We start from the raw sequence: 16,845 nt of genomic DNA, 5'->3' as shown, positions 1-16,845 counted from the left end.
AACACCCCTTTCTTTTTTTGGTGGAACCAAATGACATGTATTAGCTACTTGTACCATGCCTTAAAACAAAAAAAGAGGCACAATAACTAGATCAATAGATGAAATGATCATTTTACTGCAAAGAATTTTGTTGACGCTCAGGCAACTAAAGTTTTTTTTTTTTTTTTTGCCACGTACCAACTACTATGATAATAAATCCGCAGTAAGGAATTGAGTTTTATAGCATGTCATTGTTGATTGTTTTCTATTGAATGCCTAAAATTTAAATCATATCTGAATTCTTATTCTACTCTTATGCAAATGTTATATAGTTACGCAATTCTGTGTATCCTACAGTTTAGTGATGCAAATGTTGGGAAAGCAGCAAGCAAATGCTACAAAAACTAAACTCCCTCAGCTTGGATTTAAGCCATGGCAGGAATGCATTTACTTTTGCAGCCAGAGAGTAATGATCCCAAGAATTTATTGCCCTTTTCCAACAACAAAAGACTCCCAATCCAACAACAATTTATTGCCCATTTCCCATGCACACACTACAAAACACTCGTAATCCACAACTCTCACCAGTCAGGCAGTCACCACCATTAAAGACACCAACCAAACACTTATATTGACTCATCCCACTCGGCTTTGAACTTTGAAGCACCCCATCTGCTAACCGCCAAACTCCCGTACTTATTTCTGTTCCTCTTTATGCTTGGCACACTATAAAAACACACTCTCATTGCAGCTTTTGCTACGCAGTGCATAAACTTCTGTAGTTTTTTTTCTTTCCTAAATACATTAAAGTTCATGTGATCATGAACAAAGGTTACCTCATTCCAAGACGAACATCGCTGGCGTTGCGTTGCTTGTAGATTACTAACAAGAGATTGTATGGTTTAATTGTATCATAAATACATTTTTTTATCATTTTTTTTATTTTTTCAATCATATTTTTATCTTGATATATTACAATATAAAAAATACTATAGTGCTGTCCAAAAAAAATTCTTTCAATAGTCTCCTATCCAAACAATTTAAGATTAGACTTCTCTCAGGCAAAGTGTCCCAACCTTCTCAAGTTTTGCACCCTTAAATCCATTGAAAAAAAAAAATTCAAATCCTCCACAAGGGTCAAACTTTCAGAACCCTCTCCTGGGGTGTGCGTGTGTGTGTTGATGATGGCAGAAGTGAAAAGTAGCCGTGTGAAGGTGCCTTCTCTGTTAACTGTAGTTTCAAGCAAGCCAACAGCTCCGGGACGAGTTCACAAGTTTACAGCATTGGACCATGCCATGGGCTTTCATACGGGCCATATTGTTTTCTACTACCGGAGAAATCCAATTGGAGATGGTGCCTCAATGGAAAATGACTTGGACAACCTTCGGATCTCCTTGTCGGAGCTCCTATGCTTGTATCCGCCTGTTACAGGGCGGTTGGGCCGCGGAGCGGATGGCAATTGGGAAGTAAAGTGCAATGATGCTGGGGTGAGAATGTTAAAGGCCAATGTGTGTGCTACGCTTGATGAATGGCTGAGATATGCCAATGCGGCTGAGGAGCGAGATCTAACGGTTTGGGAAGATTTGCCGGATGATCCACATATTTGGTCACCATTCCGGATCCAGGTATTTTATGGGTTTTTGAGGATAATTGGATTTGCTGGAAACATTTTATATGTATTTTTGTTTTCTTGAAAGGTAATGTGTTATGTCTTATGTTGTAGAGCACTTACAGAATCTTCATATGATGAGATAAATGAGTAATATGTTTTTTATAATGATACTTCAATATATCCAAGAATAATTGAGACTACTGTTGAATCTTGATGTTGTTAAGGTTATGTAAATTGGTCAAAATATGGGAAATTGGCAAATATCGAGACTCAATGAGACAATTACACGATTTCTTGGCCCTTGTTAACACAATTAGGAGGGAACAAATTTGAACAAGTTTGAATACCATTATATTTCAGACAAACTTGAACGCCATGGTTTCCGATTTGTTTTTGATATTCAAGCTTATTTAAGCTAGTTTACGCTCCTAATTTGTGTGAGAAAATTTGAGACAAAGGAAACTACTAAACTACTTCCCTTTATAAAAGCCTTCAAAGGAAAGTCAACAAGTTACATAGACTTGTAACTATGTAAGGATGCTACTAGCCATCTAGAATGAATTTTCCAGCAGGACCATCAATTACAGACAATTGTTTACCATTTAGCTAGTTGAAGCACTTGAATTTAGTTCATTTTCTTTATGGCGTTTGATAGTTTCTATTTGCAACTTGCAGTATTAATGATTGTACATGCTCCTGCAGATAAATGATTTTAATTGTGGCGGTCTAGCCGTTGCCATAAGCTTTACCCATATGCATGCAGATTTTACCTCAGCAACGCTACTCATCAAGTCCTGGGCCGAAATTCATCGCCATGAACCTGTTGCTCACCCCCCGATTTTCAATCTGCCTTCAGTTATCAATGAATCTGCTGCATATAGAAGGTCGTCAAGCGTGTTTTCTGAAACAAATTCTGAATTTGAAATTCCCTCAGTGAGAATGGGAAGAGCAACATTCAAGTTCTCTGAAGCAAAGATCAGGCAATGTCTTTCAGAAGTGCATGAAAGTTGCCCTGATGCCAGTCCATTTGATGTTCTAGCAGCATTATTTTGGTCTAAAATCACACGATTAAAATCTCCAGCATGCGATGACGACAACAAATGCTCTCTTTCAATGTGTATAGACTTGAGGAAACGCGAGCGAGACTCAATTCCTTATGGATATTTCGGAAATGCTCTACATTTCTCAAAGTTATCTGTGAATGCTGAAGAATTACAGAGCGATAGACTAGCTTATATAGCAGGACTTGTGCATCAGCATGTGGGAAGCATTCGGGATGAAGAATTCTGGGCTAATGTGGCTTGGCTTGAATCGCACAAGAAGGAAGGGGGGCAGTATCCACCACCTTTCCAGCTGTTTGGCTGCCAACTAACATGTTTGAGCATGGAAAATACAATCAGTTCAGAGGGATCATTTACTTATGCAGCAATGTTTAAACAAAATGAGAAGCCTATCCATGTGAGCTATCAAATAGGGAATGTGGGAGGTGAAGGTTTGATTCTGGTAATGCCTTCACCTGAGGAGGGATTAGCAAGAATTGTGATGGTTACGTTACCAGAAGAGCAGATTGTCAAGCTTTGTGAAGATCAGACTATTTTAGGATTGCAGCCTTCAATGCTGTTAAACGGAAAACAATGAAGGATGTCTTTTAAATGGTTAGTGATAATGAAATGCCCCACGGATTGTTGATATTTCTAGTAATGAGTAAATAACATTTTCTGATAATGACTTGAAAAAAAAAACATTTTCTGATAATGCAGAAGAGTGAAACCCTTAGTCTTTTGCCTCTTGGCAAGTCATATCAGAGCCTGTGCAAGTGTGCTTATAGGTTTAACTATTGCAAAACCATGGAGCTACATCCAGGACACTTGACCTTTACCAAATGTTTACATGCAATTGTGCATTTGCCCTAATTGCCAATAACTTCTTTAACTGATTAACTTCAGTTCATGGGTAAGTCCTGTATTATCTAGAGAAACACAAAACTGCAATCAAATTTATATGTCACCAGCGAAAAATGTTGAAACACTCAGAGAAATACTTCAGAAAAGCACGTACATGCTTCATGTGTTCATAGGCCAAGCCTGAAACAACTTTCATCTGATGTTTATTTTGTGCATGCTATCTAGACCCATGCTTGTCTCTACAACTTGTTGAGATAAGATCAGAATTTTTCTACACCCAATATAGGGATGTAAATTTCTCTTTGGTCAGTGGGGCACGTTATTAAATGAGAAAGGTAAAAAAAATTCTGAAAAATGTTATCCCAGAACCAAAAGTTTTTCTTGGCTGGTGGTGGGCAAAGTGCCACCAGTAGCAAAAGATAAAATTCCCCCCTGTCTTAACAGGAAAGCTAATGAATATTGAATAGTAAGAATAATTTTGAACATTTTTGTTTCTTTTGGCAACAAGGAGAGTAATAATTGTTGATAGGTTACATTTTTGTCATTAATTTTATAATTATTTTTCTCTTTTATCTTGCCAAATATTGTGTTAATTGGTGAATTCTATTTACTTTTGGTAATTTGTGCTGGTTGCAGAGATTTGGATAAAAAAGAAGAAAAGACACAAATTTTTTACTAAATTTGTTAATTGGCGTGATCACGTCAAAATTAAACTCTTCACGTCCTAAGGAGGTTCGGGAATGGACGCGTATTATCCAGCATGCATTGAAGACTCGAAGTGGGTCACGGATGTTCTATCAGTAGATTGTCATAGACTTTCTAATTTGCTTTGAATTAGTAACGGTAGTTCAATAGCGATAGGAAACTAGTCAATTAGAAAACAAGGATTCCTTTTTGGGGTAAATTCTGTAGTGTATTCAGTTAATCTAAGACAGGTGTGGAAAGGTAAAGAATATGACAAAGAAGCCAGCACGTTGCAAGCTGACATGTACGGACGATGAAGGGAATATTTCTACAAAAGCAAGTGGTGACCTATAACAGGCGCGGGCGGTTTGGAAATGTTGCGTACTGCAGAAGCTGGAAATGTATTGGGGTGTCACGGAATTAACATAAATATAATGGGTCTAGAAATAAAACACCGAAGACGAAGCGTAAGCAGTACTAAACACAGCTTGGCTTTGAAGCAACATATGGTCATTATTGAATAACGAGTTGAGAGCCTTTAAAAAGTGAAACTTAAGAAAATAAATGTTTGAAATATTAAGTTTTTTAATTATGTAATCTATTTTGATTATAACTGTTCTAATATATAGTCATTCGGAGGACTTCTAGAGCTGAAGTACTGAATTCTTTTTGGACTTTTAATAAATTAGAGTTATTTTTCTTTTGGTTTCTCACTTTTCTAACAACTTTTATCTAACCTACTAAATTTGAATTATTGAAATTGATTTAATTGTTATATTAGTAAAATATTAACATTTGTGGAAACTGGGTTCATGGGAAGACAGATTGTTGCCTGTTTCACATTTAATTGAATACAAATATCTCTACTTTACATAAAGTGTCCAAGGCTGAGCAACAGTGGATTCCAATTGATTCTCCCGATTATGGGCATTACATCAACAAAATACTATCTATTTATGGGCATTTTACTCTGAATCATTACATTTATGTAAAATACATAAATGTTTGTAACTAAAATTGAAAAACTGTTACACTAATATTTTTACGAAAGGGAAACTGGTTGTCCTGTATTTAACATAAACTGATTTTTGTGAAAGTAAAAAACATATTGCCCATAATATACCTGCTCTTTATGATTTTTTTTGCATTACATCAACAAAATACTAGTTATTTATAGGCATTTTACTCTGAATCATTACATTTATGTAAAATACATAAATGTTTGTAACTAAAATTGAAAAAGTGTTACACTAATATTTTTACGAAAAGAAAACTAGTAAATTTTGTATTTAACAAATTTTAAATATGTGAAAGTAAAAAAGTTTTTGCCCATAACATACCAACTCTTTATGAGTTTTTTGCATTACATCAACAAAATACTAGTTATTTATGGGCATTTTACTCTGAATCATTATATTTATGTAAAATATATAAATGTTTGTAACTAAAATTGAAAAAGTGTTATACTTATATTTTTACGAAAAGGAAACTGGTAGATTTTGTATTTAACAAATTTTAAATATGTGAAAGTAAAAAAGATTGCGCTCATAACATACCAGCTCTTTATGGATTTTTTGCATTACATCAACAAAATACTAGCTATTTATGGGTATTTTACTCTGAATCATTACATTTATATAAAATACATAAATGTATGTAACTAAAATTGAAAAAGTGTTACACTTATATTTTTACGAAAGGGACACTGGTAGAATTTGTATTTAACATAAATTAAATATGTTAAAGTAACATTACAGGTGATTTTATTAGTTACTTAATTTGTTGGCAAGCAGCAAGGTTTCTTTTGCAAAATTTGTTCATTAGATTTTTCCAAATAATTAGGGTATAAAGGTAAATTTTCACAATCTTTTGCTAGCAATAGGCCCTAATTTCCTCCTATGCAGTGACAAAGCCAAGATTTTTTCCTTGGGGGGAGGGGCCAAAATGATTGACAAACAAAATTATTTTAATATGTTATGTTCAAAATAATTTTCATCTATTTAAATATATGGCATCCTAAAATATCAAATATTAACTTTAATTATAAAGATATGTCTATTTAATAAATATGTACCATAGTCATAACTAAAATTAAGACAAGAAATAACATTTGATTAAATATCTTATAGGTAAAAATGGACTTTTCATCCTCAAAGTTTGGGTGGTTGTCCAATTTCATCCTCAAAGTTTCACCCCAAACACATTGTATCCTCAAAGTTCCGTAATTTTGGCAAATTAAGGACAATTGACGGGAAATGAAGAATTGATCGTTAGAACCAACGATTTTACCCATAAATGGTACTCTGTTCTTATAATGAAAGAAAGCCATAAAGAACTGGTGTTTTATTGGAGAACGGGTTTATTTTTATTTTATCCGATAAATAAATTTGTTTATGAAAAAATGGGTACTCTGTTCTTATAATGGAAGAAAGTCATAAAAAATTGATGTTTTATTGAAAAACGGGTTTATTTTTATTTTATCCGATAAATAAATTTGTTTATGGAAAAATGGGTACTCTGTTCTTATAATGGAGGAAAGTCATAAGAAATGGAGGAAAACCATGAAGAGCTGGTCTTTTATTAAAAAATGGATTTATTTTTATATTATCCGATAAATAAATTTATTTATGGAAAAATGGGTACTCTATTCTTATATTGGAGGAAAGTCATAAAGAACTGGTGTTTTATTGAAAAACGGGTTTATTTTTATTTTATCCGATAAATAAATTTGTTTATGGGAAAATGGGTACTCTGTTCTTATAATGGAGGAAAGCCATAAAGAACTGGTATTTTATTAAAAAATAAATTTATTTTTATTTTATCCTATAAATAAATTTATTTATGAAAAAATGGGTACTCTGTTCTTATAATGGAGGAAAGTCATAAAGAGTTGGTCTTTTATGAAAAAGTGATACTTTATAGAAAGTGGCTGCGGTTTGGTTTATGAAATTATCCCAAATAAAAATTTAGAATAAATTTGTTTGTTTTGAATGTTGTATAACGGTCGTTAAAACTCCAGAGATTGGCAAAAAAATTTTGGGGTTGCAGAAAGGCAGAGGGAAGAAGGAGAAGAATGGAGCTTTTCGTCCATTGCAATTGTTCCGTTAAAAATGGCTCCATTCGGTTTTACCCATTTTTTGTTAGGTAAAACCGTTGGTTCTAACGATCAATTCTTCATTTCCCGTCAATTGTTCCTAATTGGCCAAAATTACGGAACATTGAGGATGCCTTTCTGTAACCCCAAAATTTTTTTGCCAATAATTCAAGGGAGGAAAAAGTGTATTACTATAGTTTAAGGGGTGAACTGCAATTAAGTATATAGTTAGTCATGATTTTATTGCATTTAACCCCAACAATTAACGTTAGACATAGTGTATTCTGGTGCAAAAACTTCAATTATTATGAGCATTGGTTATGACACACAGAATGGGTGTGGTAATAATAAAAAAATATGATAAAAAATTAGTTTAAATGTCAAGCAAACAAAGGTACTTGAAAATACTTTCACATTAGTGCTTAATAAATAGTTGGCAATTTGTTTTACTGTAACCAATTTTGTTTCCAAAACTTTTAATAAATGAAAATTAAAGAATAGGAAACACTGGATAGATATGGCTTTGCAAAAACTTTGATATAGTTATTGTGTATACGAATTCAAATTCATTTGGTTACTAATGAATTTGAATTTACGTCTAATTGAATTAATTATAAATAGGCAGTCGAAATCTGTCCATTTAATAGCCACTAATTAATTGATTTTATTCAGCTACCCATTTGAAACTAATAAAATCACATATCCATTTGGCTTAACATGGTGAATAAGAGAGCAATGAAAAGTAGAGAAATGTCGAGGGGAAGTGCTGCATGAACAGAGAATGTAGAAGGGAAGGGAAATAATGTTGTGCTTTGCTAGCAAATAATAATAGTAATAGAATTACTATTATTATTATATTAAAGGTAAATCCGCCAACCGCACATATAATTTAGGTATTCAGGCAAAATATACTCCAACTGCACAAAAAAATGGCCCATTACACCAAAAATTATTTCTATTATTAAACAAATTCAACTCACATACATGTATAAGGGATATTTATGGAATAAACAATTAAGGGATATTATTATACTCCCATTTTTTCACTTCACTCCCTCATGTAAAGTAATTTTTTTAATGTTAGTAAACTTCGTTGGAATTAAATTTGTAATATAAACCTTAGAGTTTTTGAAGTTTTTTATAGTTTTGCAAATGTTGGGGAAGGCTATGTGAATATGTCAAAAACCTATAGGAGGTTTCTACAATTATGTCTAATTTTGTAATTAACCAAAGCAAAAGGCAAGCAAATGCATGTACTATTTTACTTCAAGTAATAGCAAGGTTAATTCAAGTAATAGTAAGTTTTTATACATAAATAGTAATTATTACTGATAACATGGAAAATTTGATTAATAATCAAGATTTACTGATTTATGGGACACATGTACTATTTTACTTTAAAACTTATTTCAAACTAGTATTAGGAAGTTTATTTGAAATAACGATAAGATGTTTTATCAATAATTAAAACTTAGTACCTTAGTTAGTAAGTACTCATAATATACTCGTATAATACAAGATTATAGGTATAATTTAAAATTTTTTGTACTTATATATTTTTAAATACTATGAAAAATAGTATGAACTAAACCTACTCTCCAAAAAGTAAATTTCGGATATAGAGTAGTAAGTTATTTTTAAAAAAATTAAGTTGCATATTTATTCCAATTTATGCATGAAGATACATCGATCGATGCTCTCTGGATGCGTCCAAATTCCAGTAAATGTCTTTAAACTAAATTCTAATTAAAGTAGTATCCAAGATAAAAAATACTAATCGTATAAAAAAAATCAATATAATTTCGCTAATAGCAATTAAATTTGAAGTTTTAAAATATGCGTAGATAGTAATTTAGTTTAAAAGTATAATTAGTATGAAGAGTATAATTGGCATAAATAAGTGTATTCAATAAGTCAATATTGTAAACCTCTCCTGAGGTTTCTCTTCATTTCGCCTGACACCCCTAAAGTTCTTAAAATATCACTAACCTACCTTACTTTTGTTGTTTGTATAGCAAGATTTTTAAATATCCTAACTACCCTTTTGCTCGCTAGATAGGAATATTCGTAAACCACTTTGTTTATTTGAAAAAAAATATCATTATTTACATGGCATTTCTTTTGTATTACTACTACATCATAATGCTACACAATCACGGATAAAACTAGGGTTAAAAACAAAAAAGCCCCCTGTGCTAAACCTAATACACAACTAAGCCCCCTATGGTTTCAAAATATGCAACGCAACACCTCGTGCTTTGAACTAAGTTGTAACACTGACGGAAATCGGTAAAATTAACGGGAACTGATGAAAGGACCAAAATGCCCTTGTATAATACCCAAAAGGCAATTGAGCGGACTCATTTCTTCCCTTCAAACCCTACGAAGAGAGAGAGAGAGAGGAAGTAAATCGAAGGAGACGAAGGAGACGGAATCAAGTAAGAAAATCGAAGGAGACGAAGATTTATTCCAGAAAATCGAAGGCAAATGGGTATGTATGCTATACTTCGTTCATGTTATAATTAATTAAAATCAGTTCATGCATGTTATAATTAGTTTACAATTTAGGGTTACCCATCTCAGATTTTGAGGGCTGATGATGTTATTTACACCCGTATTTGGGTGTTTACCTTAGAAAATTCCTGATTTTGTGAGTTTTGAAACTGGTACTTTGGATTTAAAATGAAGATTTTTGCTGTTTTGGGACTACGACTTTAGTTTTGAAGCCGAGATTTTTTTTAAAAATTTTGGGTGTTGGAACTAGGAGTCATGCAAATAATTTCTGAAATGTCCATTTCTGATGGGAGATTTTTGCTGATTTGGGACTGCAAGTTTGGATTTAAAGTTGAGATTTTTGTTGATATTTGGGTGTTGACTAGGTGACACAAATAATTTCTGAAATTTCCATTTGTGATGGGAAATTTTTGCTGATTAGGGGTGTTGAGTAGGATCTGTTTCTGTTTGTGTGTTTGAGTACAACTCAGTCACTTGCTATTACAACAAGATATTTAACAAAGAATTGTAAGTAAAATTTCTATAATTGTTACTGTCTTCTCTGGTTTAGTGGTCCAGAATGCTATTAAAATTGGTTTTCCGTTTGTGCTTTTATGTTTATTTGGTTTTCTGTATATCAATGATGGAGACATAGTAGTTGGGAGACTAAAGCATATTTATTATATTTCTTGAAACATTCAACAGAAGAAGACAAGTCAGAGGAGACAGTAGATATACATATGTATTTTGATGGAAAATTTAGAGAATATCCTGCCCTCCACTACACAGGAACCCGTATGGCTATCTTTAAAAATAGATTTGAGGACCACATCTGCATAGTTAGCCTTTGCAGAATGTTTAAAAAAGTGGATGAGGATGCAACTAGAGTGACTTTCTGGTTTTGTGCTCCAGGAGTAGACTTAGATGGTGGTCTACATCCAATTAGGGACCATGATGATGTTAAATTAATGAATAAAGCACATTGGGGTTTGGCAACAAGGATAATATATGCCTGTAGTGGGGATGATCCTTTTGAAAAGCCACTAGAACATGGTGGGGACAATGTGTTGGAGCCAAATTCGACAATGGATGCATCAACAACAATTAAAAATGCAGATGGGGTACATAACACCAAAATAGACAGCAGAGATGGTGGGGTACAAAAAAAATGATGGGGTTAGTAATTGCAATCCAAATAAGCCATTTAACACTGATGATGATGATGATGATGATGATGATGAGCCTGAATGGTTGAAGGAGGGGTTGCAAAAAAAAGAGGATGAGGACATTTTCGCAAGTAAAAAAGATGTGGACAGAAGTAGTAAACCAGAAGGTGGGTCCATACTACATTCCACTCATTTTAAGCCTTATCACGTGTTCTCTTTCCCTGAGAAGGTGGCTATCAAGAGCCGTGCCAAAAGTGAAACTAGTAAGGAAAAAAAGTCTAGTAAAAATAAGAAGCAGTCTGCAGGGCCAGATAGCATTGGAAAAATTCCACCTCATATCTCATTTCAGAATTCATCTCAAACTGCATCTCAAGCTGCTGACCAACACCCATCTCAGATCCCATCACAAGCTGAAGCAGGGAACAGTAAAAAGGCTGAGGAAAGTTCAACAGAAGAAGGAGCACCACATACACCCGAAGAGGATTGGCAAGAACCAGTAATTTCTGATGAAGAGTTGCTGGACAAGTGCGGATCTAATGATGAAGGCCATGAAGAATGTCATGACTTTAACCCTGAAGTGGAGTTTCTCAAGCCACATTTTGAGTTGAAGGTTGGGCAAAAGTTTTCCAATTTCAGAGTTTTTAGATATGTGTTGATCGAATGGTTGGTAAGAGAGGGATATGAGGTTGATTGGGTAAAAAATTACTCGAAAAAAATTATTGCGAAGTGTGCAAAGGGCTGTTCTTGGAGGATTCGTGCAACACCAGTCCAAGGTGAAACTACTTTTCAAATTAAATCATTGAAGGGCCAGCATGTTTGTGCTAGAGATTACAACAACAAGCATGCAACAGCCAAGTATTTGAGCGTGAAGTACCAAGACAAGATAAGAGGTGACCCGCAGTGTGCTGCAATAGGATTTCAGAATGATATTAGAAGAGATCTAATGATTAACGTGTCTGTTGCCAAGATACGCAGAGCAAAGAGATGTGCAAAAGATGAGATGCTTGGCACGGATATGGAGCAATATCACCACCTTTGGAGTTATGCAGCTACAATTAGAGAGACAAATCCTGGTAGCACTGTCAAGATTAAGCTTGATACAGCAGAAGAAGGTTCACAAGGGACATTTCAAAGACTGTATTACTGTCTTTATGCTTGCAAACAGGGGTTCCTCGATGGCTGTCGACCAATAATTGGTCTTGATGGGTGTTTTTTGAAATCTGCATTTGGTGGTCAGTTGTTGTCAGCAATTGGTAGAGATGGCAATGACAATATGGTTCCAATAGCTGTAGCAGTGGTAGAGGTAGAGAGGTATGACTCATGGAAGTGGTTTCTGGAACTACTAATGGCTGATCTGGGACTTGGTGTGGAAGACATACCCTGGACATTCATCTCAGATCGACAAAAAGGACTGGTCCATGCAGTGAATGAGTTATTTCCAAATTCTGAACACAGGTTTTGCTTGAGGCATATGTACCAAAATTTCAAACAGAAGTTCAAAGGAAAAGAGTTGAAGGACTTGTTCTGGGCAGCAGCAAGTGCTGGGAATGAAGTGGACTGGAAATTAGCAATGAATTCCCTTGAAAAAAATTCAAAGGATGCAGCTGAATGGCTGCAAAAAGTGCCAAGTGTTTTATGGAGCAGGTCACATTTTAGACAAAGTAGCAAATGTGATATTCTTGTGAACAATCTTTGTGAGTCATTTAATAACTATATCTTAGAAGCTAGAGAGCTACCTGTCATAGGGATGCTTGAGTGGATTCGAAGAAGGCTCATGCAAAGGATTCAAGTGAAGAGGACTGGTATGCAGAAATTTCAAGGAAAAATATGTCCTAACATTGCAGAGAAGATTGATAGGAATCTGAAATTCAGTAGGCTGTGTATTCCCACATGGGATGACAAGAACAAATATGAAATTGATTGTGGGCCCAGAAAATCTGTTGTGGTGGATCTGAAGGAAAAGACTTGCACATGTGGCTATTTCCAGCTTACAGGTTATCCTTGTGCTCATGCATGTGCTGCAATAGGAGCACGTAGATTGCCTTTGCTTGATTATGTGCATGCCTGCTACAGTAGAGAAAATTACTTGAAAACATATGAGCACACTATCACACCTGTCCCAAGTAATAAGTACTGGGTGAGATGTGAAGAACAACCACCAAAACCTCCTGCAGTTCGAAGAATGCCTGGCAGACCCAAAAAGATGCGGCAAAGGGCAGCCGACGAGCCTAAAAAGGGTCAGGTCTCAACCAGAAAGGGTCTTGTGGTAACTTGCAAGAGATGTTTTCAGCCAAGACACAATTCAAGGACCTGTAAGAATGCCATTCATCCCAACTCTAAATTCTACAAGGTAACACAGCTTACAGATTTCATAGGCTAAGACTAATTGCTGTCCCAAATCATTTTAATTGAACATTAAAATGAACTTGTTTTTTATAGGCTCCTGACACCAATGTAGCTGAATCAAGTTCAGAACTTCATTCATCAGCTCCTTCACCAATAGTACCCCCGCAACCAGTCCCAAATCAAGAACAAGCTGCACCTGTTCAAAAAAAAAAACTGCAGGCTCGGGAAGCAGTATACGCAGCCAACAATTGCGAGTGTAGCAAAAAATGCGCCTGCTAGACAATCATGTTCTCAGGTTGAATTTCATGTAACGCAAAAGTGATTTAATGAAGCATTTTTCCTTCAAACATTCATATTTTCTACTTCAATTGCAGCCTGTGAGTGGAACAACTTCACTAGCAAAAGGACCCCTTCGTCCTACTGTTGTTGATGTCCTATACAACCTAAGATCCAAGAAAGCAAGAAGATGTTAGAGTTGAATTTTGAAGTGGACTGTATGTTTGTTGATTGCCTTTTTGTGTAGTTTTAAGGAATTAGTGGTTGCTGTTAGAGTTGGTGGCAAACAGCTGGAATGTATGTTTCTGATGTATTTTGTCTACTCTGTTTGGAATTGTTATCAATTATTGCAAACTGGAAACTTTGATGTATTTTGATTGGATGCTGTTGGCTTCAGCAATTTGGAGGATTCTTTGCTGATGTTGGACACTTTAATGTACTTATTGACTGTTTTAATGGAGCATTATGATTATGGGCTGCAATGGTATATCTCAATTGCAGAAGAAGCTATTTCTGGGCAGTTTTTATGGGCTGGAATATTTCATGTACTGTTTGTCTGGGCAGTTTTTGTTTGGTGGGATGTATTTTGTCTACTCTATTTGAAATTGTTATCGTTTCTGGAATGTATAGTGGGATATATTTCTGGAATGTTGGGTGGGATATATTTCTGGAATAGTTTATGGACTGGAAATTTTAATGTACTTTGGTGTACTTATTACTCAAAATTGGAATGCAGAAGACGTTATTGTGTGTGCTTATTGCTCAAAACTGTTTTTAATGCACAAATATGCTTACAAGTGTATATAATAGTTAGATGTTTGTTTCATTGTTTTAGGTAGGACATCTTTCGGAAGAACAGAAGAATAAAGTGCACATTTCCATGAACAAAACAAACTACCTGGTTTTTTTCATTTCCATTCATAAGCTTCTTCATTGTCTTATTTTACAGACATTTTCATCAACAGAAGCAAAAGTGAAAAAATAGATACCATTAGACAATAGCTAACTAGTACTTTCAAGTTCTTCACTTCATCATTCAAGTTCTTCACTTCAGAATTCGAGTTCAAGCCCGACAAATGTTCTTCAACCATTGGCCTCTCAAAAAAGTTTCCTTTGCCGGTTTCATCTCTATAGATGGGATTACACCATGAGAAAAATCTGCATTCATCCCTTTCACAAACAAAGTACAGCATCCCTTTGGATGGCTTTTCGGACTCAACAATCTTCACCTTTGCCTTTCTTCGACAGTCGCACAGCTTATATTGGTACCGTAGATTCCTAGCTCCACTATCCCCTCGAGAGCTTGAGGAAGACATGAGCAAATTTTTTAGCCAGTCATTTCCCTTCATCAGTAGATAAATCCCAATTTAGTTACCAACATTCTTACTTTAAACCCTAATAACAACAATTTGTTAGCCAAAACCCAAAATCAAATGCTTTTACCTTATGGGCTGCAATTTGTTAGCCAAGATTGTGTAGAAGTTCCTCGCAGGTTGACTTCGTATATAGAGGATGGCTTTACCTTTCAAACCTCCTGTGTGGTAATTTGATTTCTCCCAAAGGCTAGTTCAATTTCTCTCCATCAAGTAGAAATCGATTCTATACACAAGCATTGCTGGGAGGGAGTTTTATTGGGGGCTAAGGGGTACAATAGGAATATTTGCTAAAAATTAAGTATAAAGAATTTGTTTTTAGCTTCCAGTACATCAGTCCCGTTAATTTTACCGATTTTCGTCAGTGTTACAACTTAGTTCAAAGCACGGGGTGTCGCGTTGCATATTTTGAAACCATAGGGGGCTTAGTTGTGTATTAGGTTTAGCACAGGGGGCTTTTTTGTTTTTAACCCATAAAACTATAAATTTGAAAAGTAAAAATGAAATTTGAAAACAAATACACTTGCATAGTCATACCTCATTTGATCACAATCACAAAAACTACAAGAAAAACAAAATTCTATTTATTATAATTTAGAAATACATTATTGCATAGTTATCCATTATTCCAGGTTCAAGTGCACAGTAGTTTGCATTGACATTTGCAAGTCTAATTGTATATATGAATTTACCATATATATATATATATAGACATACATATGTATATATATAATTATATATTTTGAAAATGTATGTATGTATACACATTGTAAAAAACAGTAAGAAATTTAGAGAATGAAAGAAAGATTTAAAATTTAAATATGAGGGTAATATTTGAGAATTCTTCACTTTTGATATTGACATATTAAACTGCTATCACGAAAATGAAATTATACTCAGGGGAGTCCAATGATATTTCAGATAACATCATCCGAGACTCTACAAAGTTATCCCATTCACAATGTATTTATATAAAGACATACATATCCATATATCTATATATATGTATAAATGTATATTTTTAAAATGTATGTATGTATACACGTTCTAAAAAGAGTAGGAAATTTATATGTAAATGAAAAAAATTTAAAATTTAAATATGAGAGTATTATTAGATAATTTTTCACCATTGATATTGGCATATTAAAGTACTGTCACGAGAAACAAAATTGTACTCAGTGGAGTCCAATGATATTTCGAAAATATCACTCATCCGAGCATGTACAAAATTATCCCATTCACAAAAATATATATATAGACATACATGCTAAGATATATACAAATATATATTTTTGAAGCATTTATTTCAGCCGCCAACTCCATAACGAATATGCTTTTCGCAGTAATTCCTGTTCATTTTATATACGTACAATGTTTAGCTTCTCTGTCTAACTTGGCGCCTTTTTCAATGCCCTTAGTTTCGCTCGCGACCCTCTGCCTTTGGCAATTGATTATTTTAGGCACTCCATCTTTCCCATTTATACTTTCAAATCTCCCCAACTTTTCATATGGCCCTTCCATTCAACTTCAACACCCAACGGCTGTTCAAGTTCCAAGTTATAAAATGCCTTTACACGTGCCCATCCAAGACACATTTCCTATCATCTGTGGCTACAATTGTTTGCCCCGTCTTTTCCCTTACCTTTCCACACCTCTTTTTTGACCAATAAACATACCACAACAACATCCTCCTTTTTGGGCCGCACATGACAAGTCAACTAGTTATTACTTATTAGGATGTTGCTGCGATATGTTTAGTAATCAAAGAAGAGGTGTGGAAAGGTGGGGGAACAGGAGGAGTAAGTGATTGCGACCACAAATAGTAGAGAAAGTGTGTTGGATGGGCACGTGTAAAGGTCATTTGTGACCTGAAACTTGAAGAGTCGTTGGGCGCTGAAGTTAAGCGGAAAGGGGATAG

At 34.6% G+C, this 16,845-nt stretch overlaps 1 protein-coding gene and 1 long non-coding RNA gene across 2 annotated transcripts; one reads left to right on the top strand and one right to left on the bottom strand.

Annotated features, from left to right (window-relative positions):
* Window positions 1-1,016: 1,016 nt before the first annotated feature.
* On the top strand, window positions 1,017-3,350 carry LOC113732652 (protein ECERIFERUM 2-like). Its single transcript, XM_027258568.2, has 2 exons — window positions 1,017-1,604; window positions 2,294-3,350. The coding sequence occupies exons 1-2, from the start codon at window positions 1,161-1,163 to the stop codon at window positions 3,227-3,229; spliced, it is 1,380 nt and encodes a 459-aa protein (XP_027114369.1). The 5' UTR covers window positions 1,017-1,160; the 3' UTR covers window positions 3,230-3,350.
* Window positions 3,351-14,760: 11,410 nt separating this feature from the next.
* On the bottom strand, window positions 14,761-15,277 carry LOC140037334 (uncharacterized). The gene is made up of 2 exons (XR_011841260.1): window positions 14,998-15,277; window positions 14,761-14,897 (listed from the first exon to the last, which is right to left on the bottom strand). It is a non-coding gene; the product is annotated as an uncharacterized lncRNA (long non-coding RNA).
* Between the last annotated feature and the right edge of the window lie 1,568 nt (window positions 15,278-16,845).

This window comes from Coffea arabica, chromosome 2e (genome assembly GCF_036785885.1).
Source record: "Coffea arabica cultivar ET-39 chromosome 2e, Coffea Arabica ET-39 HiFi, whole genome shotgun sequence".
In the NCBI taxonomy this organism is placed as follows: Eukaryota; Viridiplantae; Streptophyta; class Magnoliopsida; order Gentianales; family Rubiaceae; genus Coffea; species Coffea arabica.
Note: the sequence above shows the minus strand (reverse complement) of the source record. Positions and strands in the feature narration are given on the sequence as shown.